Source organism: Pleurodeles waltl, chromosome 3_1, assembly GCF_031143425.1.
Source record: "Pleurodeles waltl isolate 20211129_DDA chromosome 3_1, aPleWal1.hap1.20221129, whole genome shotgun sequence".
In the NCBI taxonomy this organism is placed as follows: Eukaryota; Metazoa; Chordata; class Amphibia; order Caudata; family Salamandridae; genus Pleurodeles; species Pleurodeles waltl.
Genome location: NC_090440.1, coordinates 938,898,466 through 938,921,995, shown reverse-complemented (window position 1 = coordinate 938,921,995; position 23,530 = coordinate 938,898,466). Strand labels below are relative to the sequence as shown.

Below are 23,530 nucleotides of genomic sequence, written 5' to 3'. Positions count from 1 at the left end.
AGCCCCGTCCATGTCACATCAGTGTCTTTCATTGGTTCGTGGGCTTGCCTTTCAAAATCTGCTTGCTTTCATTAGTGGAAGGCATGCCTTTACCGGTGGTTAGCCCTCCTTGAGCTCAGCGACCTAGTACTGAAAACGCGCGAGGCTCGCTTTTTTCCGACTGGTTTGTGGACTACTTTTAATCTTTTTTTCACAGCGCGATTTCGCTTGGCAGAAGTCGAGCGCTTTGCATGACATCGACCCTGTTACATAGTTAATTGCACTTTTGCCTGTTACGTAGATAATTGCACTTTTGCCGATAGGTTTAATGTGGCAAGAAAAGTCCGGTTAGGAGTTTACAACTGCTAATAGCTCTAACTTGGAGAAATGCGAGACCTGTTGCATTGCAAATGCTTGTTTTGCTTTAATGTTTTAGTGACCATTCAGATTAATGCTCCAGCACATTTCTGAATATGGCTCAATATACAGGATTCTATGTACCACACTGCTTGCACAGCTCTTTTTCAAGGGATTTGTCACAATATCATCTACTTGAGTTCAGAGATGCTCAGCAAAATCAAGAAATAATGTCCGCTCATAATGCCAGCGTTACTTTAAATGTAATTTTATCAGTAAAACGTAGGCATCTCTCTAAGATATTCAACAAAATACATTAATCTGTGTTATAATCAACATCCTGTGATTCTCAGCAAATCACCATGTTCCCCTGTCTACAATTCAGTGCATTGAGACCCTCAGGGGTGATTTGCCGGGCTTTACAAATCCCAGATTTATTATAATAGAAAGCATGCTTACCAGAGACATAGGCATTTTCCTTGGCAAATTCACATATTTATAGCTGAGCCAGAGTACTGCCATAGCAAACAGCAGTATCAATGCCAGAAGACCTCCAAGAATAAAAGCCCAAAAGTTACCTATTCAAGAAACAGAAATAAGAACAAGGATAAAGAGAGTTAACACATACTGCATGAGCATTGCCCTCTATCATAAATCTGGCAAAGAAGTGTGGGGATGCTCCTCCTTTTAACAAGTTGGCCACATACCAAGGGATTAACACACCCACAGCAACCACCCAGAGCTCGTGGAATGCTAGGTTGGCTCAAGAAACATCACCAGCCACTGAGCTCCATATTCAGATGGCTCAGCCGCAGTGGAATTTTAGCCAGGGCTGGAATCTAATTCAGTTGTAGGCTCCAATGCTATTGTTGCCTGAGAAGACTAAATTTTATAAAAACGTGTCAGCAGCCAGGGAAAGGAGGCATTAGGCCTTAAGACATTTAGGGCTTCATTACAACCTTGGTGGGTGGCGGTTTAACCGCCGTGCGGCCGCCAATGCGGCTGCAGTCCTGCCGGCCCCATTTTGACATCCCTGTTGGGCCGGCGGGAGGAACTCCAGCCCAGCGGGGATGTCGGCCGCAACATGAGAGCCGGCTCCTAAGGGAGCCAGCGGTGTTGCGGCCGTGTGACGGGTGCAGCTGCACCCTTCGCGCTTTTCACTGTCTGCTACGCAGACAGTGAAAAGCAGTGTGGGGCTGTGCCTGGGGGCCCTTTGCACTCCCCATGCCAAGTGCATGGGTAGTGCAGGGGCCCCCAGGGGCCCTGCGACTCCCCTTCCCGCCAGCCTTTCCATGGCGGTCTCTACCGCCATGGCAAGGCTGGCGGGAAGGGGACTCGTAATCCCCTGGGCAGCGCTGCAAGCAGCGCTGCCCTGGAGGATTAAAGCTGCCGGGACAACCATGGCGGTAAACCGCCGGTCCCGGCGGTGCGACTGCAGCGCTTCCGCCGCAGTCGTAATAGGCAAGATTGCACCGCCAGCCTGTTGGTGGTGCAATCGCCAAAACAGCTCTGGCGGTCTTTGACCACCAGGGTTGTAATGAGGCCCTATATATTTATGGGACATCACCAGGAGGACTGAAAATTTTTCCCTTAGGAGCATCACCTTTAGTCAGTTTTCTATTCAGCTGCAATATGAGCAGGATGGGTGAAGGGGAGAGGAAGCAGAACTGTATTCTGGAAACAAAAGTGTGCAAAAGGGGTGACGGGACATGTAGAAAGAGTTTGGGTACTCGAGTAAACATAAATGGTGAAAATGACAACTTAGGAAAAGCACTGAAGAATTGAGGGAAAGATTGCAGCAAATAAAGGCATAGGTGGAATCAGGCACAATGAAAGATGGGTGACAGGCCAAAATGATGAACTTCGGAGACTGGAGATAAAGAAATGGGATACGGTGATTTAAAGTGAACACTTTTAGAAAAAGGAGGAAAGGCTGAGGACAAGAAAATTGTCAGGAGAGAGGCAAGGAGTGAAAGGAGGGAAAGTGACGCTGGAAGAGAACAAGAGTGAGGGGTTGGAGTGTGGGGGTCCATCTGAAGGAGTTAGGCTGTTTACCCTGAAAACAACAAAGGAGAACTAGAATTGAGAGAAAAACACCATGCCGAAAGAATGTTATCAAGCATGGTACGTGCCTGATTGATTCTGTCATTCTTGACAAGGCGACCCGTACTAAATGTTCTCAGAACATTTGTGTCATGATGGGACTTTGTATTTGTGTGTCTGTGTGTGCACATGCATCCACATTGTAGGAGGCTGGCCTGGTTTGTAGTGGGTACTGTGGGTACTTACACCTTATACCAGGTCCAGTTATCCCTTATTAGGGAAGTAGTAGTGTTCTAGCAGCTTAGGCCGATAGAGGTAGCTATAGCAGAGCAGCTTAGGCTGAACTAGGAGACATGCAAAGCTCCTGCAATACCACTTATAGTTACACAGTACTTATACACAAGTAAAGACAATACTCAGTGTTACCAAAAATAAAGGTATTTATTTGGGTGACACAGTACCAAAAATATCTTAGAGACAATACGCCTTCTGAAGGTAAGTATTATACACAATATATACACTAGACACCACAATTTGACAAGTAAATAGTCATAGAACAATGCAAACAGTAGGAAATCCTATAGAATGCAATGGGAGAAAATAGGTCTAGGGGCAACACAAACCATACACTAAAAAAGTGGAATGCGAATCACAAATTTCCCCCTAGACAAGTGTAGTGTGTGCAGAATCGCTGGGAGAGTAAGAATACAGTAAAGGTAAGTAAATTACCCCACCCCAGAGCCCAGAAAAGCAGGAGTAAAGTACTGCAAGTCTCCTTAGGACACACTACACCTAGTTTTTGGTATTTTGCAGCACCCAACCAAGTCTGCAAAGAACAACTGCTGGATTATTGGATCTGAAGATCTGCAAAGGAAGGAGACTAAGTTCAGAAGTCGAAAGAGGTTCTAAGAAGGACTGGAGCCCCTGCCAACCCAGAAGAGGGTGCAAAAGAAGCGTCCCTGGTTAGTAAATGCATCCTAGGAAGATGCCAGCGGGTTCCTGCATAATGCAAAAGATGTCCCACGGCGTGAAGATTGTTGCAGATGAGATTTCGTGTTAGAAGGCACCAACAAGCCTTGGCAACAGCAAAAGTGCATTTTTCATCAAAATGGCACTTGATGGACCCAGGAGGGACCTGGGGGCCTCACCTCTGTGTGAGGAAGAAGAGGGGGCTCTCAGCTCTTCAGAGAGCCCTCAGGATGCCATCCAGCACCCCCAGAAGCTGCAGGATCTGGGTTCAAAGGAGTTGCAAAATGCAGTTGATGCAGCACAACAAAAGAAGGTCCCACGCCGCCGGAGAACAACTCAGTGAGTTGAGCGTCACAGGATGGAGTGCTGGGGACCTGGGCCAGGCTGTGCATGAGTTTTGCAAAGAGTGAACAAAGGCCTCAGGAGGTGAAGAAAACACAATACACAGGGATACCATCGTTCTCAGGGAAGGCAAGGCCTTACCTCCTTCAAATTGCATCAGCAGGACTTCAGGACAGTCTATGTCAATGATGGCCACCCTCTGTGTCCTTAGAAGCTTGTTTGTCGCCATAAGAGTAGTCCCAGGGTACCGGTCGTCATCTTGGAAGGTGCCTGCTTGGAGCAGGGGAGTGACTCCGTCACTCCACAGGAGATTTTGTCAGTTCTTCTAGTGCAGGATGAAGACAGGGAGTCCCCAGAGCGTGAACACTGTGGAAACTGTTGCAGTTGCTGACTTGGAGCTGAGGTTGCTGAAGAAAAGTGTCTCTTGTAGACACTTTGTTGCAGTTACAGAGTTTCTTGGACCAGGCTGCGGTTGATCAGAGGTCAGAAGAGTCTGAAGTTGTTGCAGAGGATTCCTGAAGGAAACTTGCAAGCAGAATCTCTCTGACACACACTCACAAAAAGGCCAAAAGTGGGGGTATCCATGCTAGAAAGAGGCTACTTTCTCACACACGTGTTTGCATTTTACGTTACATGGCACAATTATCTAAACTATTATTTAACTGCTTATTTTTTTACACTACTTTAGTTTGACACCCCTCTTTCAAAATATCTTTACAGTTAGCTAACCTAAACCCTTACTTTGTTAACTGTGCTTGCGTTGCCAATTTGATGGCTATCACCACCCATCCAGCCTTACTGCACAGTTTTTACATTCCTTTTAATCAAGGCCAATTACCACTGGTGAGTATGACAAAGCGGTGGTGAAGTGGTAGCAGTACTCTAATATCCGGGTAGGGGCTATGATTTAATCCTTGTCTAAAGTAGGATCTTCTTCACTTCAGTAGTTACTTAACTTCAGTAATTATCCCGAAATCTGGCACGGATCTGGACCTTCTGCACAAATGCACAACTTACTTAATATTTTTTTATGTTGTAGTCTGAACATTGTTGTACCGTAAGATCACAGCCAAAATATCAAGAGCAAAAATAAAGAAACAGAAGTGTTTATGAGGAAGCATAAGTTTACTATTTACGTAACATATATATATATATATATATATATATATATATATATATATATATATATATATATAAAAGCTACAGGGACATCATAGTTAGGAAATAGAACTAAAAATACCTTAGATATTCACTGAAATTAACCAAAGGTTACAGTGACGTTTTAGTTAGGTTCAAATTTTAAATGCACAAAACCATAGAAATTCAACAGTTATAGTTACACTTATCTCCTTATCTCAGGAAACTATAATGTGCCCTAAGGTAACCATAATTCGTGCCCAACCCATGCAGTTTTGTTATCACTAATGTTATTGAAAATGTTGCAGTTATATTATGAATGATGTCATACAAGTTGTTATTAGTGATGTATTATGTGGGGTAAGTACCATTATATTGGAAGGGTGCAAGTTATAGTTACCTTCAGGCAAGCTGTGGTAACATATAGGCCCTCATCACAACTTTGTTGGTCTTTTACAAAGGATGCCGAAGCCACTGGCACCAAAAGACCGCCAATACAACTGATCTATGACTTCTGCCTGAAATCAGGTGGAATTCCGAGACCAGTTGTGCTGGCGGTCGGCAGTGCAGAGGAAGTACCGCCAGGCTAAAAAGAGACCGCACACCGTATGACAACCCATAATACTGTGTGGTGGTGTCCAGATGGTGAGGCGCTGCTGGCGGTGGAAGCACCAGGACCCATCCCCTCCCAGATGACCTTCTCGACGGCCGGGGTTAGTGGATCGTCCGACAGGGGAGGGTGTGAGTGTGTGCATGTCTGCGTGTGTGAATGTCGTGAATGCAGGGGGAGTGTTTGTGTGTGCTTGTCTACGTGTGTGAGTGATTGTGGATGGGGTGGGGGTGAGTGAGTGTTTGTGGATGGGGGCTTGGGGTGAGTGGGTGTTTGTGAATAGGGAGGGGAGTGAGTGAGTGTTTGTGGATGGGGAGGGGGTGAGTGAATGAGTGCGTGTGTGCAGGTGTGAGCATGAGTGTAATTGAGCGGATGGAAGGGGTGTATGTAGGCACTGGGGGTGAATATATATATGCACTGGGGGAGGCGGGAGGGGTTGTGAATGTATGTATGCGTTATGGGGAGGGGACTGTGCATGTATGTATGCGCTGGGAGAGTGAATGTGTGCATGAGTGCGGTGTGTGTGTCTGTATGTTAGTGTGAATGGGGCTGTATGACGAGAGTGCGTGGATGAGTAGGGGTGTGTTTGTGTGTGGGAGTATGTGAGTGCATATGTGTGGGTATGTTGATGTGTGTGTGATTGTATCCTGGCGACAGGAATGTTTATTCCTGTTGCCAGGGTGCAAGACCACCAGCTTTTTCTGGCGGTGCGACTGGCAGAAAAATGCTGGTGGTCTCCCGCCTCGTGAAACCACTAGCAGTATCAAACCATACGCTGTGCTGAAGGTGCTCACCTCCAGCCCGGCAGAACGCGGTAATGTGATGGTACAGGTGGAGGATCGTCGGTTTGGCTTCGGCCAAACCGCCAAACTCCCAATTTGACGGTATTCACCACTAGCCTGTCAGCGGTGACACCGCCACAGTGGTCTTCGGACTGCCATGGTCGTAATGGGGGCCATAGTCTTGAAATATTAAACTCATGAAAAACTGCCCAATGTATGTTGAACAGTAACTGTAATGTGCAAATTGTACAGCATGTCAACTTCAGGCCCTTTAAAGTGTGGGCTTGCCCAGTGTCTTGCACTGCTTGTAGCATCAGCTTTGAAAGAAAATGATCTAACCAGGCTTCAGAAGCACCCAAAGCTACTGGCTGCAATCACTTATAAAGACATATGTGCAGACAGGTCCTTAGGTGGGATCAAAAAAGTGGTGGCTCTCTAAAATGGAACATGTAAAATAATTGTTTGCAATTCCCTTAGTGTGCCACTGTACCGGTATTTTGGTTTCTCTCTGAGATGTTACGGCATCCAGATATCTAACACAACAACTGATGTACCCCTAAAGCCTGTCAGTACTATTGGCTTTGGCAATGGTTGTTAGCTGTTTAAGGTAAATGAGTAACAACAATGATCTGTTACTAATAAGTAACACTGGAAATGTTTAATTCTGAAATTGTGAGACTGTGAATTAAATAATATTGAGGTCATTGGAAGGACTATTGGCCTTCAGTTATGTGCACTCTTTGTTAGATATGTATGCCCTTTTTCTCTGCACATCTTGTCCATCTGCACATCTTCTACCTCCACTTTCCTCGTAAGCACCCTATTTTCAGTCTCCCATGAATGCATATTCTCACGTCTCCCTCATTTCACCACCCTCAAACATACACTGCACTCACTCACATTTAAGCACTTTATTTCTTTTTGCTCTTGCCCTGTAAATATTTTGACACCTGTATGTACTCCCTTCGCATACATTTACAGAGAATTTCACTTCGAAATGGAATACATGTCCATTGTTCTGTGTGCTCTGAAGATAAGCCAACACACAAACAGGTACTTAGCTTTGCCCTTAACCTCAGAGCCACAGCTCTCAATCAAAACCCCTCAAATTCACCTCACACAGCTCAAAGTATTCAATATACAAGAGCAATAAAATACAGAAACAACATGATGAAATAGCTAACACTTTTGGGGAATGCAAAATTGAGTAAAACATTATGAAATAAAAGAGGAAATAAATTACTGATATCCATTTCCTTATCGTTTTTTAACATTCATTGTTCGTAAATTAATCCATGTTTTTGGTATTAATGTAAAGAGCATGATGATAGGGCCAGTTTTAACACCATACAGCAGATAGGTGTCCTTATTATAAGCACATATTTCTTCCTTTGTGCTTGACTTGGATATTTGGATCGACTTTGTAAGGGAACAAGAACACTGCTTGACTTTTAGATCAATTCCAGGGTGGAACAAATACAGCATCTTCACTTCTAAAGGAGCCAGACACCTACAGCCACAGTGTGGGGTGTCACAGTGTGGAAGGTTAGCGTGACCAGGGATCCCAGCACAATATACATAACACAAGATTAGCATTATTACAATTCCCATTACTGAGAATAAGGCACAAAGTCACATGTGTTTGCATCTACTCCTATAGTGTGATGCATGGGAAAGAATGTTATCTATGCCTGTGAATAACGGACGCTGGCCTCACGCAGGGATGCAGACTCTGACTCCCATAACCATGATGCTGACAGTGTCACTGGCCCACACTGGATACCATCATAGACTATAATGGCAATGAAGGGATTTAGAAAAATAAACCCTGAGTTCTGCATCACAGTGCTAAAAGTTATTTAATATTTTTTTAGTTAAATTTGTAGGAGTTTCAGAGGGGCACAGCCACAGAGCTCTCATGGAGAAACCACACCTGCAGTACTTAAAAGCAAGGTTCACTTAATGCATTTGTAATATCTAAGAAATGTAGTGTAGGGAAAACAGGAATCAGACTTGATTAAATACAAAACATAAAAAAATATGGAAAATTGAATTTTGTAGTGTGATTTCTTCATGCATAGGTTATGCTTAGATTTTATACATATGAATAGAAGAATCTGAATTATAAATTTGCACACTCTTAATATGCTTGTACTTAATGCCAACAATGAAAAAGAGAGAAATAACAACTGAGAGAAGATAGGTATCTTAAAGAACACAATAGAGGAAGCCGCACTGCAAAGTCGATTTGCAATATTTAAAAGAACTTTTAGATCCTTATTGTGTTTCAGGGGCTATCTAGAGTTGGGGAAAATAGTTATCTTTTCCCACTCTTGCATCGCTAATAATGGGCATTCTAGGATTTTTTTTATGATTTCAGTTGGGATTTTGAGATCTATTATTGTGACATCATTCACGGGATGGCAGTTTTTAACTGTGGTAGTTCACCAGTTGACAAAATGGTGGCCATGTGAGAGGAAAAATGTAACTAGTGGTATTTGTCCAACAGAGATTTCACCTCTGGCAGAACATACAAATGTTATCTGCAGCTGGGACCAAGAGTGGTGAAGGCTTCCTGCAAACCTCTTTCGTTTTAAGGCCAGCTACATTAATTCTCTGGCATGGCTATCAATCACCGCATTGAAAAATGTAATATCATAGATAATACATGGGATTCTACAATCCCGCTATAAACGTCCATCTCTAATTTCTTTATATTAGCGACTTGTAATGCACCTATCACCAATTATAAAGAAAAGACATCAGAACTCAACTGTAATAACTAATTGCATTCAAGTTCTGACATCACAGTGCTTGCTGCCAGAGCCAGCATCTGAGGTGAAAGGCAGGTCAAAGCAACAAAAATGAAATGTTGCTTTTCTGGCATAACCTGACGAGGATAAATAACATGTTTATATTTTGCACTCCTTAGAAAATTAAAGAAAAGTTAAAATCTTTCTACACGTTTCTACACATTGCAGACTACTACAGCATTTTAAAAAACTGATTTGTATTTAACTGTTTCTAATATATTTTTTTGCAATAAAATATAGCAAATATCTAACAGGTTTTAGATGTGTTTACTTTTGCACTAGAGGTTATATTTTTATCCTTCATGTTTGCAAACATGCTCTCTCTTTCATTTGAAAGAGCTAAGCACTAAGGTTTTAAGTGGGTTGTGGGTAAGGTGATGGTGTGACAATTTTCTATATGGGATAAAGGTCCCCCTGTGATACAGGATAAGGACTTCTGCAAATCAAATCAGCGTTCCATAACTTAAAAAGGAACTTGGCCTACAGCGTTGCTTCTCTATATGGTTATGAAACTCCTCAGTGACTTGCAATATCCTTATAATGTATGGCAGGGGTATTTTATCTCTTATATTATATCTGCCTTTTACTCATATTCTCCAAGGTGCTTCTGTGGGAGATACAGACAGAGCTCCGTGACCCCACCAACATCTTGCAGATTGAAAAGGTTTGGTGGGTTCACAGAACCCAGTTTACCATGTGATATTTTCTTTAATACCACTATGCATTCCATTACTACCTAGCCAGGAAAAATCACCACAAGCCTGTCTGGGAAGTAATTTATGGGAAATTGGTCAATTTCTAAAGTCAAATACTTTCTATTGCCCTACATTTGTGACAGCCACTATCTGTTGCATTGACATTCTTACCTGGTAAGGTTCTCACCAAAAATGTCTCGCTTTCGCTGCATCGTCTTGGATTAAGAATCATATAAACTGTTGCATTATAATCAGTACCAGGTTCCAGGCTATAAACGTCAAATTCCTTCTGTACAACGGTAAGCTGTGTCACAAAAAGAAATGAAATAGTATGCAGATTAGTGTTGTAAAACCATCAGAATACATGTGTTGTTCTCCGAGTACTGTTAGTGAGTTAGCAATGCCTTTGATAAGTCACATTGGTGCCAGGTTCAATATATTAGCAATATATATATATATATATATATATATATATATACATATATATATATATCTTCAAACAAGGATGGTCTAAAGGTTGCTGGGTGGTGCACTCCACTGCCGGTGCTCGTGACGGAGAGGACCAATCTCGAAAAATATAATTCACCAAAAGTATTCACAGTGAACAAGACTCCTTGGGGAGTTGAAACGCGTTGGTGGTTGTTAATTTGGCATCAATAAATAGGCACTATTTGAACTTCATGGAGTGCAGTGAATACTCTTGGTGAATTATATATATATATATATATATATATATATATATATATATATATATATATATTAGCAATATCAGTTGCACAATAATAATATTAATAATACGAAGAAGAGTAATAATAATATAATAAATAAATAATACGTTTAATAATTTTCAGTGCATCCTTCCCAAGAGATGAAGACTGGGGCAGGCATAGCTACCATTGGTGCAACAGGTGCAGCAGCAGAGGGACTCAGCTGTCCTGATGATTGCTATATTTGCTACCCCAACAGCAGTAAAAGGGGCCATTTTACTTGCCTGTACCAGGACCCATGACATCCTTGCTGAACCACTAGATGCAGAGCTAAGTCAGTGTGAGCGCATCTGACCTTATTTGGTCTTTAATAATTTATTCATAAGGGGATGCATCAGAGGGTCTATAGATCTTTTGACCGAGCTTAGAGGAATCTCACCATAACCTTTTTTCAGTTTATTCACAACCACATCAAGTGACAACAACGTATGCAACAATCAATTTGTAAGAAACCTTGAGTCAGTAAACTTCAGGCACCATGACCCATATAGCCATGAATAACGGCACCTTTTAGGAAAGTTAGAAAGTTTATTTCCCTATATTAACAATGGTAACATTATGTATATTATTCTCAATACCAAATGATAAACATATATGAATAACACTGGCTGACCAAATCTTCTAAAGAATCTCAATTTAACTAATGCATTTGCAATTAAGCATTCAAGAGTCACAGTACAAATCAATAACAACAAAAGCTGAGCAATAGAAATGACATACATCTGAATTCAACAGGTGAACAGAATCAATTCTTAGTTAATAACATTTGTCATAATCAGGATTACTAACTAACCCTCCAATTAGAATAGCATGTTTGGACTTCATGGAAAAGCAATTTAGTCAAAAGTTAATTTGGAAAACATCTAACTAGGGCTTTATCAAAATAGCGGTCAGTACCTAGAAAGCAAAGAACAAAATCTACAGCAAAGACAACAGCAGTTTATTATATCTCTCCTCAGTGGATTGGCAAGCTGCGATTCTCTTTGTCAGTTGGAGATCCGTCTAGTCAGCTTCAGCAATGTGAAGTGAAAGGGTATGGCTCAGACATGGTGAGCTCTAAGCTATCTGAACCATTTCAGTAGCAATTTCTAAGGGATCACCATCCACCATTAGCAAACTAAGCTATAAAGTTAAAGTTAGAACATAAAGTCATCAGGAACTCTTCAGCCTGTTGAATAGAACCACTACAGGTGGAATCATAATAAGAAAGTGAGTGAAGAAGAATGAGACTGAACTAACTCTCTCTGTGCAGTCAGGCAAAGTTAAAAACTCCATAAAGAATCTTCCCACATCGTCATTGGTCAGGAAATCGCACGTTTAAAGGTGACCCCATAAAAACTAAAACCCAGATCTAAGATATAACAAAACTGTCTTTTACATGAGGGTGATTGGCTCCTCTTTTTCTATTCGCATTGTCAGGCTCATCAGGTAACTCTTTTGTTGCAATCCATACTCCAGTCAGTGCATCCATTGTTGGTTCCTGGAAACATCGCTGTCTTACGCAACAAGGTTACTTTGTTACATTTTCCAGTACAGCATCATTCTACAAGCAGTTCTCATGAGAAAGTTAAGGACATTCTACAAATCATCGTTTGGTCAGCACAGCGCGAACAATGAAAGCATTAATTTCTCTAGTCTTACAATACATTTTCTATCATTTATTAAACATTGCAGCTTGACATGAGGTTTTGCAAATTAGGCCCAAACCTCGCCACTTTATGGCCTAAAGTTATCGAAACAAATGCATAGCATGAAATCGGTAATATGATATACTAATGAATAGTTTTTCTCTACACGTGCGCAATAACTAGTAATAATATACATTCACTAATAGCATTACGTAATTCATGACGGCCACTCAAGTGGGCACATTTTCCAAGATCCACATTATTTTCTATGTTAGCTAATTCCATGAAATTCTTTACCAATAATAAATGCAATCAATTAGTATTTAATTCAGCTTTCACATCAGCCTCGATCACTAAGTTCACTGAACATACACTCAGACTGTATACACCTTCTGGGACCCTGGGTTATTTGTAATCACAAATAAATAGCAACTGTCATTTACCGTTTGATTTTTCTTCTGGCTGGATAAAGTCAGATGATATTTTACCGGGGGTTCTTTGAATAGATCATCAATTGTTTGCGGCTGGCCATCGGTGCTGTGAACAAAAATGTTTGGAGGCCGTAATATAAACTTTATTGAGTTAATCGTAGACACGTAGGTCAGCATTGGCGGTCCGATGGATGCTGTAAGAAAGGATATCTGTTATTAATATACATCTATGCTTTGGAGACATTTGTAGTCCAGAACAAAACTATAACATAGCATTCTAACAACACTGGACTATACCCGTTACGTAAAGTTCTCATTGCTGAAGTGTGCCATTTGCAAAGCGAGATTACAACATTTAATGCACTTGCTGCAATATTATCAAATGTAACTCCCTCACTAAAAATACTTATTTTAAACATACAAAAAAGAAGCTACTCTGACGTCAGCATGCTCACTTTTGTTTTTAAAGATAAGCACAGCATTTGTTTGGGCTGGGTGTGAAACCAGAAGTAGATCTCCAAGCTTAAACAGAGCTTGAAGTTGTTCCAGGACTGTGGGTCTCATATATTGCGCAGGTGTTTAAAAAAAAAATATTAATCAGTATTCATGTATTCTGAATAATGAGTTTGTGTAGAAAATATAATAACGTAGAAAAATAATGTACGCCTTTGAAAATGTGATTACGATGAGTGGCCGCCAGTGTTCATGAAGTGTACTAATTAATAGTCTAATGCTGTAAAATGTTGAATATATGTTTGAATAATGTAGTAATATGTCATTTTAAAGGTTATGCATTATGTATTAGCTTTATTAATTGTAAGCCCTAACTTAGCGAAGGTCTTGGCCTATTTACCAGGCCTCATGTCAAGCTATATTTCTTAACATTTAAATAAATGGCTGTCCTATAGAGTTAAACTGTGATTTTCCATTGTATTGTTTACATGTGCTCATAACTGAGAGTTTTCTCATGAGAACCGACTGCTAGAAGATGCTGTTCTTGCTAATGTAACATTTTGTGTGTAATATGTGTGAGACTGACTTTCTCAGGAGGAGAACAATGGAGACACTGACGGGAGTAGGAGCTGCAACAATATTGTTACTTGACATGTCAGATGAGGAGGACATTGCAGGACAGCCAATCAGCGACATGTGAACGGAGTAATAGTAGGATTCACAGATTTGGAGTTTTAGTGTGAACATGCAATTCATTGACCAATGGGGATTTAGGGAATAGTTTTAGTAGTTTTGATTAACGAGACTGCACTGAGAAAAGACAGATTCATTGCCCATTTTATTGCTGGCCAAAAGGTCAATATTTTCTTGTGGGTCTTGACAAGAGACTTATTGCTTAAAGACTTTGCGTTTTCTGAACTTTGGTGCTGAATCCTGATGCCTTGCTGATCGACTGATGTCCTGAGGACGAATACTGACTTGGTTTGCTGATCTACATTGAGGATAGGTATTATGAATAGGAATTTTGATTATCATGCATATTTGCTTTTTCTTTTACCAACCGCACTGTTTTGCTAGAGCTATAGTTAGATGTTTTCCAAATTTGTGTTACTAAATTGTTTTGCATGGAGCCCAACATGCTGATGCGAATCTGATGATAGTTAAGGAGCCTCACTAATGAAATTCTGCCATTAGGGAATGATGCTTGATGAATTTCTCTGCTGAACTCAAATGTATGTAATCACTTTGTCGCAGTTGATTTTGTTATTACTTTGCACCATAACCTTACTTTGTCACACCATGTCTTTGGTTAAAGCATGTTGCAAAGTGACAGAGAAGGATGGGAACTAAGCATTTCCTACAAATGGGATGTTCGATTTGAGGGCTTAGGAGCATTTAAGGATGGTGCTATATGAATCAAAAGCCCCTTCCGAGGCCAGCACAGTTTGATGTATTAGCTAGTAGCCAGACAGCAACAGAAATTGAGAAAGGCAGAAAAGACTTTAGCATAGGCTATGTGGGACAGTGATCAGAGAGTTTGGAGGATGGAGACTTTGCACGTAATTAAGTTGTTTCTGGCAATTATGCAGTACAATGAGAAGGAAGGAAGGAAAGTGTGAGAGAGTAGCCTCTTTCTAGCCTTGTTACCCCCACTTTAGGCCTGTTTGTGAGTGTATGTCAGGGTGTTTTCACTGTCTCACTGGGATCCTGCCAGCCAGGGCCCAGTGCTCATAGTGAAAACCCTATGTTTTCAGTATGTTTGTTATGTGTCACTGGGACCCTGCTAGTCAGGACCCCAGTGCTCATAAGTTTGTGGCCTATATGTATGTGTTCCCTGTGTGGTGCCTAACTGTCTCACTGAGGCTCTGCTAACCAGAACCTCAGTGGTTATGCTCTCTCATTTATTTCAAATTGTCACTAACAGGCTAGTGACCAATTTTACCAATTTACATTGGCTTACTGGAACACCCTTATAATTCCCTAGTATATGGTACTGAGGTACCCAGGGTATTGGGGTTCCAGGAGATCCCTATGGGCTGCAGCATTTCTTTTGCCACCCATAGGGAGCTCTGACAATTCTTACACAGGCCTGCCACTGCAGCCTGAGTGAAATAACGTCCACGTTATTTCACAGCCATTTTTCACTGCACTTAAGTAACTTATAAGTCACCTACTGTATATGTCTAACCTTTACCTGGTAAAGGTTAGGTGCAAAGTTACTTAGTGTGAGGGCACCCTGGCACTAGCCAAGGTGCCCCAACATTGTTCAGGGCCAATTCCCCGGACTTTGTGAGTGCGGGGACACCATTACACGCGTGCACTACATATAGGTCACTACCTATATGTAGCTTCACAATGGTAACTCCGAATATGGCCATGTAACATGTCTAAGATCATGGAATTGCCCCCTCTATGCCATCCTGGCATTGTTGGCACAATTCCATGATCCCAGTGGTCTGTAGCACAGACCCTGGCACTGCCAAACTGCCTTTCCTGGGGTTTCACTGCAGCTGCTGCTGCTGCCAACCCCTCAGACAGGTTTCTGCCCTCCTGGGGTCAAGCCAGGCTTGTCCCAGGATGGCAGAACAAAGGACTTCCTCTGAGAGACGGTGTTACACCCTCTCCCTTTGGAAAATGGTGTGAAGGCAGGGGAGGAGTAGCCTCCCCCAGCCTCTGGAAATGCTTTCTTGGGCACAGATGTGCCCAATTCTGCATAAGCCAGTCTACACCGGTTCAGGGGACCCCTTAGCCCTGCTCTGGCGTGAAACTGGACAAAGGAAAGGGGAGTGACCACTCCCCTGACCTGCACCTCCCCTGGGAGGTGTCCAGAGCTCCTCCAGTGTGCTCCAGACCTCTGCCATCTTGAAAACAGAGGTGCTGCTGGCACACTGGGCTGCTCTGAGTGGCCAGTGCCACCAGGTGACGTCAGAGACTCCTTGTGATAGGCTCCTTCAGGTGTTGCTAGCCTATCCTCTCTCCTAGGTAGCCAAACCCTCTTTTCTGGCTATTTAGGTCTCTGTCTCTGGGGAAACTTTAGAAAACGAATGCAAGAGCTCAGCCGAGTTCCTCTGCATCTCTCTCTTCACCTTCTGATAAGGAATCGACTGCTGACCGCGCTGGAAGCCTGCAAAACTGCAACAAAGTAGCTAAGACGACTACTGCAACTCTGTAACGCTGATCCTGCCGCCTTCTCGACTGTTTTCCTGTTTGTGCATGCTGTGGGGGTAGTCTGCCTCCTCTCTGCACCAGAAGCTCCGAAGAAATCTCCCGTGGGTCGACGGAATCTTCCCCCTGCAACCGCAGGCACCAAAAAGCTGCATTACCGGTCCATTGGGTCTCCTCTCAGCACGACGAGCGAGGTCCCTCGAATCCAGCAACTCTGTCCAAGTGGCCCCCACAGTCCAGTGACTCTTCAGTCCAAGTTTGGTGGAGGTAAGTCCTTGCCTCACCTCGCTAGACTGCATTGCTGGGAACCGCAACTTTTGCAGCTACTCCAGCCTCCGTGCACTTCCGGCGGAAATCCTTTGTGCACAGTCCAGCCTGGGTCCACAGCACTCTAACCTGCATTGCACGACCTCCTAAGTTGTTCTCCGGCGACGTGGGACTTCTTTGTGCGACTTTGGGTGATCACTGTTTCACGCATCTTTGTAGTGCCTGTTTCTGGCACTTCTCTGGGTGCTACCTGCTGCTGAGAGAGCTCCTTGTCTTGCTCGACGTCCCCTCTCTCTCCTGGTCCAATTTGCTACCTCCTGGTCCCTCCAGGGCCACAGCAGCGTCCAAAAACGCTAACCGCACGATTTGCAGCTAGCAAGGCTTGTTGGCGTGCTTTCGGCGGGAAAACACTTCTGCACGACTTTCCACGGCAAGAGGGATCTGTCCACCAAAGGAGAAGTCGCTAGCCCTTTTCGTTCCTGCAGAAACCTCAGCTTCATCTGTCCAGTAGAAGCTTCTTTGCACCCGCAGCTGGTATTTCCTGGGCATCTGCCCATCTCCGACTTGCTTGTGACTTTTGGACTTGGTCCCCTTGTTCCACAGGTACCCTAGATTGGAAATCCACAGTTGTTGCATTGTTGGTTTGTGTCTTTCCTGCATTATTCCTCTAACACGACTTCTTTGTCCTTAGGGGAACTTTAGTGCACTTTGCACTCACTTTTCAGGGTCTTGGGGAGGGTTATTTTTCTAACTCTCACTATTTTCTAATAGTCCCAGCGACCCTCTACAAGGTCACATAGGTTTGGGGTCCATTCGTGGTTCGCATTCCACTTTTGGAGTATATGGTTTGTGTTGCCCCTATCCCTATGTTTCCCCATTGCATCCTATTGTAACTATACATTGTTTGCACTGTTTTCTAAGACTATACTGCATATTTTTGCTATTGTGTATATATATATCTTGTGTATATTTCCTATCCTCTCACTGAGGGTACACTCTAAGATACTTTGGCATATTGTCATAAAAATAAAGTACCTTTATTTTTAGTATAACTGTGTATTGTGTTTTCTTATGATATTGTGCATATGACACTAAGTGGTACTGTAGTAGCTTCACACGTCTCCTAGTTCAGCCTAAGCTGCTCTGCTAAGCTACCATTATCTATCATCCTAAGCTGCTAGACACCCTATACACTAATAAGGGATAACTGGGCCTGGTGCAAGGTGCAAGTACCCCTTGGTACTCACTACAAGCCAGTCCAGCCTCCTACATTGGTTGTGCAGCGGTGGGATAAGTGCTTTGAGACTACTTACCACTCTTGTCATTGTACTTTTCATAAGAGAAAAATATACAAAACAAGGTCAGTGTATATACACATAGCCAAAAAGTTTTGCATTTCCTCTTTTCACTCTTTTCTAAGTGCTGAAAAGTACTTCTAAACTTTCAAAAAGTTCTTAAAAGTTTAAAAAGTTTTTTTCTGTCTTTCTAAAAAGTTCTGAAAACTTTTTTCTCTTTTTCTATCACTTTAACTCTCTCTAAAAATGTCTGGCACAGGCCAAAATGTTGATCTGTCCAAACTTGCATATGATCACCTTAGCTGGAAAGGAGCAAGGAGTCTCTGCATAGAGAGAGGTTTGAGTGTAGGGAAGAATCCTTCCTTGGAACTGTTACTTAACATGCTTAGAGAACAAGATAAGGCTATAGTTGCCCCATCTGTTGAAAAAGTACCTAATAGTTCCCAATCTGATTCAGGGACTCCCCCAGGAAAAGATTCAGGAAAGAAACTTCCTAGCCTGCCCATTACTAGACAGTCTAGCATAGTTTGTAATGATGATGAGCCACACCATACAAATAGTGTTGTCTCACATCATAGCAAAAGCATTTATTCTCACCATACTGGTAGTAATGTTTCTGTTAGCCAAGCTGTTAGGGTGGCTTCTGTAAGGGACAGGTCTCCTTCTGTTCATTCCCATCATACCTCTGTATCTAGGAATGTCCCTCCCACCAACCCTGATGACAGAATGTTAGAGAGGGAACTCAATAAGTTGAGGGTGGAACAAACCAGACTGAAGCTTAAGAAGCAACAGCTGGATTTGGATAGACAGTCTTTTGAACTAGAGAAGGAAAGACAGAAGTTGGGTTTAGAAACCCATGGTGGCAGCAGCAGTATTCCCCATAGTCATCCTGCAAAAGAGCATGATTCCAGGAATCTGCACAAGATAGTTCCCCCTTATAAGGAGGGGGATGACATTAACAAGTGGTTTGCTGCACTTGAGAGGGCCTGTGTTGTACAGGATGTCCCTCAAAGGCAGTGGGCTGCTATCCTATGGCTATCATTTAGTGGAAAAGGTAGGGATAGGCTCCTTACTGTGAAAGAAAATGATGCCAATAATTTTACAGTTCTTAAGAATGCACTCCTGGATGGTTATGGCTTAACCACTGAACAATACAGGATAAAGTTCAGAGAGACCAAAAAGGAGTCTTCACAAGACTGGGTTGATTTCATTGACCATTCAGTGAAGGCCTTGGAGGGGTGGTTACATGGCAGTAAAGTTACTGATTATGAAAGCCTGTATAACACAATCCTGAGAGAGCATATACTTAATAATTGTGTGTCTGATTTGTTGCACCAGTACCTAGTAGACTCTGATCTGACCTCTCCCCAAGAATTGGGAAAGAAGGCAGACAAATGGGTCAGAACAAGGGTGAACAGAAAAGTTCATACAGGGGGTGACAAAGAGAACACTAAGAAGAAAGATGGTGAAAAATCTCAAGATAAGCATGGGGACAAGGGTAAAACCAAATATCCCACTTCAAATCTTAAACACTCTTCAGGGGGTGGGGATAAAACAAATTCTTCCTCTTCTTCTCAACCTACACAATTTAAAAAGCCTTGGTGCTTTGTGTGTAAAAATAGAGGCCATAGGCCAGGGGATAAGTCTTGTCCAGGTAAACCCCCTGAGCCTACCACCACTAATACATCAAGCTCTAGTGCCCCTAGCAGTAGTGGTACTAGTGGTGGGACTGCTGGCAACAGTCAAGCAAAGGGTGTAGTTGGGTTCACTTATGGGTCCATCATAGAAACTGGGGTAGTCAGTCCCAAGACAGTTTCTGTCACACCTAGTGGCATTGGCCTTGCCACACTGGCTGCTTGTCCCCTTACAATGGATAAGTACAAGCAGACAGTTTCAATAAATGGTGTTGAGGCCTTGGCCTACAGGGACACAGGTGCCAGTATCACGATGGTGACTGAAAACCTAGTGCACCATGATCAACACATCATTGGACAACAGTATAAGATTATTGATGTCCATAACTCCACTAAGTTTCTTCCCTTAGCTATAATTCAGTTTAGTTGGGGTGGAGTTACTGGCCCTAAGCAGGTGGTGGTATCACCTAGCTTACCTGTAGACTGTCTCTTAGGTAATGACCTAGAGGCCTCAGGTTGGGCTGATGTAGAGTTTTATGCCCATGCAGCCATGCTGGGCATCCCAGAGGAATTGTTCCCTCTCATTTCTACTGAAATGAAAAAGCAAAGGAGAGAAGGCCTGAAAACTCAGGATCCCTCTCCATCAACAGGTAAAAAGGGTATCACAGTATCCCCTAACCACACTACCATTCAGGATACCATTCCTGTGGTGGGAGAAACCTCTCCTGGGGTGGCACCTGTTCCAAGGGAATCATCAGTTGGCAAAACTGTACTCCCTGAGGTGGAAGTACCTCTCTGTGGGATAACTAACATTGGTGAGAAAAAGAGCACCATTTTAGTTAACATGGAGCATCCCTCCAACCCTCCCAGAGAAACTTTAGTGCAGAAACCCTGCACTGCCTCACAACACTTAGGACAGCATCCCTGCCCTAGTGTGGAGCTCATAGGACAGCATCCCTGCCCTGCTCCAACTCAAGAGAAACAGCATCCCTGTTCTCTCTTCCAGCCATATGGACAAAGTTTTTGCCCAGCTATGGCTTTTCTGAGAAAGCATCCCTGTCTGGCATTTCCATCACTACAAATAGGTTCAGTGGACAATTCCCACTGCTCTAAACTAAAACTTACTGATAGAAACTCTGAAAATACATCTTCACATTGTGGCTTAGCTAAAAAACTTCAAACAGGGAAGTAACCATATAGTGGATGATAAAGGGAGTAACCAGCCTATTGCAGAGCTACTCTCTACTTATCACCACTTAGACAATAAAGTCTCAACTGGCCAAGGTTAGCCTTATTGTCCTTCGTTTGGGGGGGGGGGTTATGTGAGAAAGTAGCCTCTTTCTAGCCTTGTTACCCCCACTTTAGGCCTGTTTGCGAGTGTATGTCAGGGTGTTTTCACTGTCTCACTGGGATCCTGCCAGCCAGGGCCCAGTGCTCATAGTGAAAACCCTATGTTTTCAGTATGTTTGTTATGTGTCACTGGGACCCTGCTAGTCAGGACCCCAGTGCTCATAAGTTTGTGGCCTATATGTATGTGTTCCCTGTGTGGTGCCTAACTGTCTCACTGAGGCTCTGCTAACCAGAACCTCAGTGGTTATGCTCTCTCATTTATTTCAAATTGTCACTAACAGGCTAGTGACCAATTTTACCAATTTACATTGGCTTACTGGAACACCCTTATAATTCCCTAGTATATGGTACTGAGGTACCCAGGGTATTGGGGTTCCAGGAGATCCCTATGGGCTGCAGCATTTCTTTTGCCACCCATAGGGAGCTCTGACAATTCTTACACAGGCCTGCCACTGCAGCCTGAGTGAAATAACGTCCAGGTTATTTCACAGCCATTTTACACTGCACTTAAGTAACTTATAAGTCACCTATATGTCTAACCTTTACCTGGTAAAGGTTAGGTGCAAAGTTACTTAGTGTGAGGGCACCCTGGCACTAGCCAAGGTGCCCCAACATTGTTCAGGGCCAATTCCCCGGACTTTGTGAGTGCGGGGACACCATTACACGCGTGCACTACATATAGGTCACTACCTATATGTAGCTTCACAATGGTAACTCCGAATATGGCCATGTAACATGTCTAAGATCATGGAATTGCCCCCTCTATGCCATCCTGGCATTGTTGGCACAATTCCATGATCCCAGTGGTCTGTAGCACAGACCCTGGCACTGCCAAACTGCCTTTCCTGGGGTTTCCCTGCAGCTGCTGCTGCTGCCAACCCCTCAGACAGGTTTCTGCCCTCCTGGGGTCAAGCCAGGCTTGTCCCAGGATGGCAGAACAAAGGACTTCCTCTGAGAGAGGGTGTTACACCCTCTCCCTTTGGAAAATGGTGTGAAGGCAGGGGAGGAGTAGCCTCCCCCAGCCTCTGGAAATGCTTTCTTGGGCACAGATGTGCCCAATTCTGCATAAGCCAGTCTACACCGGTTCAGGGGACCCCTTAGCCCTGCTCTGGCGCAAAACTGGACAAACTTCTCCAGGTGCTACCTGCTGCTGAGAGGGCTCCTTGTCTTGCTCGACGTCCCCTCTCTCTCCTGGTCCAATTTGCGACCTCCTGGTCCCTCCAGGGCCACAGCAGCGTCCAAAAACGCTAACCGCACGATTTGCAGCTAGCAATGCTTGTTGGCGTTCTTTCGGCGGGAAAACACTTTTGCACGACTCTCCACGGCGAGAGGGATCCGTCCTCCAAAGGGAAAGTCTCTAGCCTTTTTCGTTCCTGCAGAAACCTCAGCTTCTTCTGTCCAGTAGAAGCTTCTTTGCACCCGCAGCTGGCATTTCCTGGGCATCTGCCCATCTCCGACTTGCTTGTGACTTTTGGACTTGGTCCCCTTGTTCCACAGGTACCCTAGATTGGAAATCCACAGTTGTTGCATTGTTGGTTTGTGTCTTTCCTGCATTATTCCTCTAACACGACTTCTTTGTCCTTAGGGGAACTTTAGTGCACTTTGCACTCAATTTTCAGGGTCTTGGGGAGGGTTATTTTTCTAACTCTCACTATTTTCTAATAGTCCCAGCGACCCTCTACAAGGTCACATAGGTTTGGGGTCCATTCGTGGTTCGCATTCCACTTTTGGAGTATATGGTTTGTGTTGCCCCTATCCCTATGTTTCCCCATTGCATCCTATTGTAACTATACATTGTTTGCACTGTTTTCTAAGACTATACTGCATATTTTTGCTACTGTGTATATATATCTTGTGTATATTTCCTATCCTCTCACTGAGGGTACACTCTAAGATACTTTGGCATATTGTCATAAAAATAAAGTACCTTTATTTTTAGTATAACTGTGTATTGTGTTTTCTTATGATATTGTGCATATGACACTAAGTGGTACTGTAGTAGCTTCACACGTCTCCTAGTTCAGCCTAAGCTGCTCTGCTAAACTACCATTATCTATCAGCCTAAGCTGCTAGACACCCTATACACTAATAAGTGATAACTGGGCCTGGTGCAAGGTGCAAGTACCCCTTGGTACTCACTACAAGCCAGTCCAGCCTCCTACAGAAAGCTGCTAGAAAGAATAACAGAAGTCCGTCCAAACATAGGGAGGCTAGAAAGTCTTCAACAGTGGAGGAAGAATCGGATGATGATGAGCTTATTACAAAGTTATTGAGAAATCACCCACCACCATATACATATGCACATGAGAGTGGTCCAAGCACCAGTGCTGATCCGACAGCTCCAACACAGGTTAATGGGACAATGAGTCCAATGCAGGTTAATGCTAGCCTGACATAGAAGGCACTGCAGAGTGGTCTTTATGTGCCTACTACTCCTGTACTGTAGTAAAAAATCAGGTGCAACTGCCATTGGTTCAGAGAATTTGCCCTGATGTGCCCATTATGGAAATTACTTTTAACTTAATGGTGCCTATGGAACAGGTTTACCAGAGACCGATGTTGGTTCAGACTGAACCAACTCCACTTTTACTGCCTGTTTGAAATGGGGTCTTTGGTTGGCAGTCTGGTTAACCCCTGTCCAAGCAAGGACCCTCACTCTAGTCAGGGTAAAAGAGAATCACCCTTAGCTAACCCCTGCTTAGCCCCTTGGAAGCTTGGCACAGGCAGTAGGCTTAACTTCAGAGTGCTACGTGTAAAGTATTTCTACCAACACACATAATGACTCAATTAAAGCACTACAAACTGACACAACA

The 23,530-nt window shown here is 43.3% G+C and overlaps 1 protein-coding gene across 1 annotated transcript in view; it reads right to left on the bottom strand.

The window, feature by feature from the left end:
• IL22RA1 (interleukin 22 receptor subunit alpha 1) overlaps positions 1-23,530 on the bottom strand; it is a 143,576-nt gene that overhangs the window by 13,377 nt on the left and 106,669 nt on the right. Inside the window, exons 4-6 of the mRNA XM_069223953.1 lie at positions 12,566-12,747; positions 9,899-10,031; positions 796-914 (exon numbers count right to left, since the gene is read on the bottom strand). Coding sequence (XP_069080054.1) covers positions 796-914; positions 9,899-10,031; positions 12,566-12,747 — 434 coding nt within the window. The remainder of the gene's footprint in view (positions 1-795; positions 915-9,898; positions 10,032-12,565; positions 12,748-23,530) is intronic.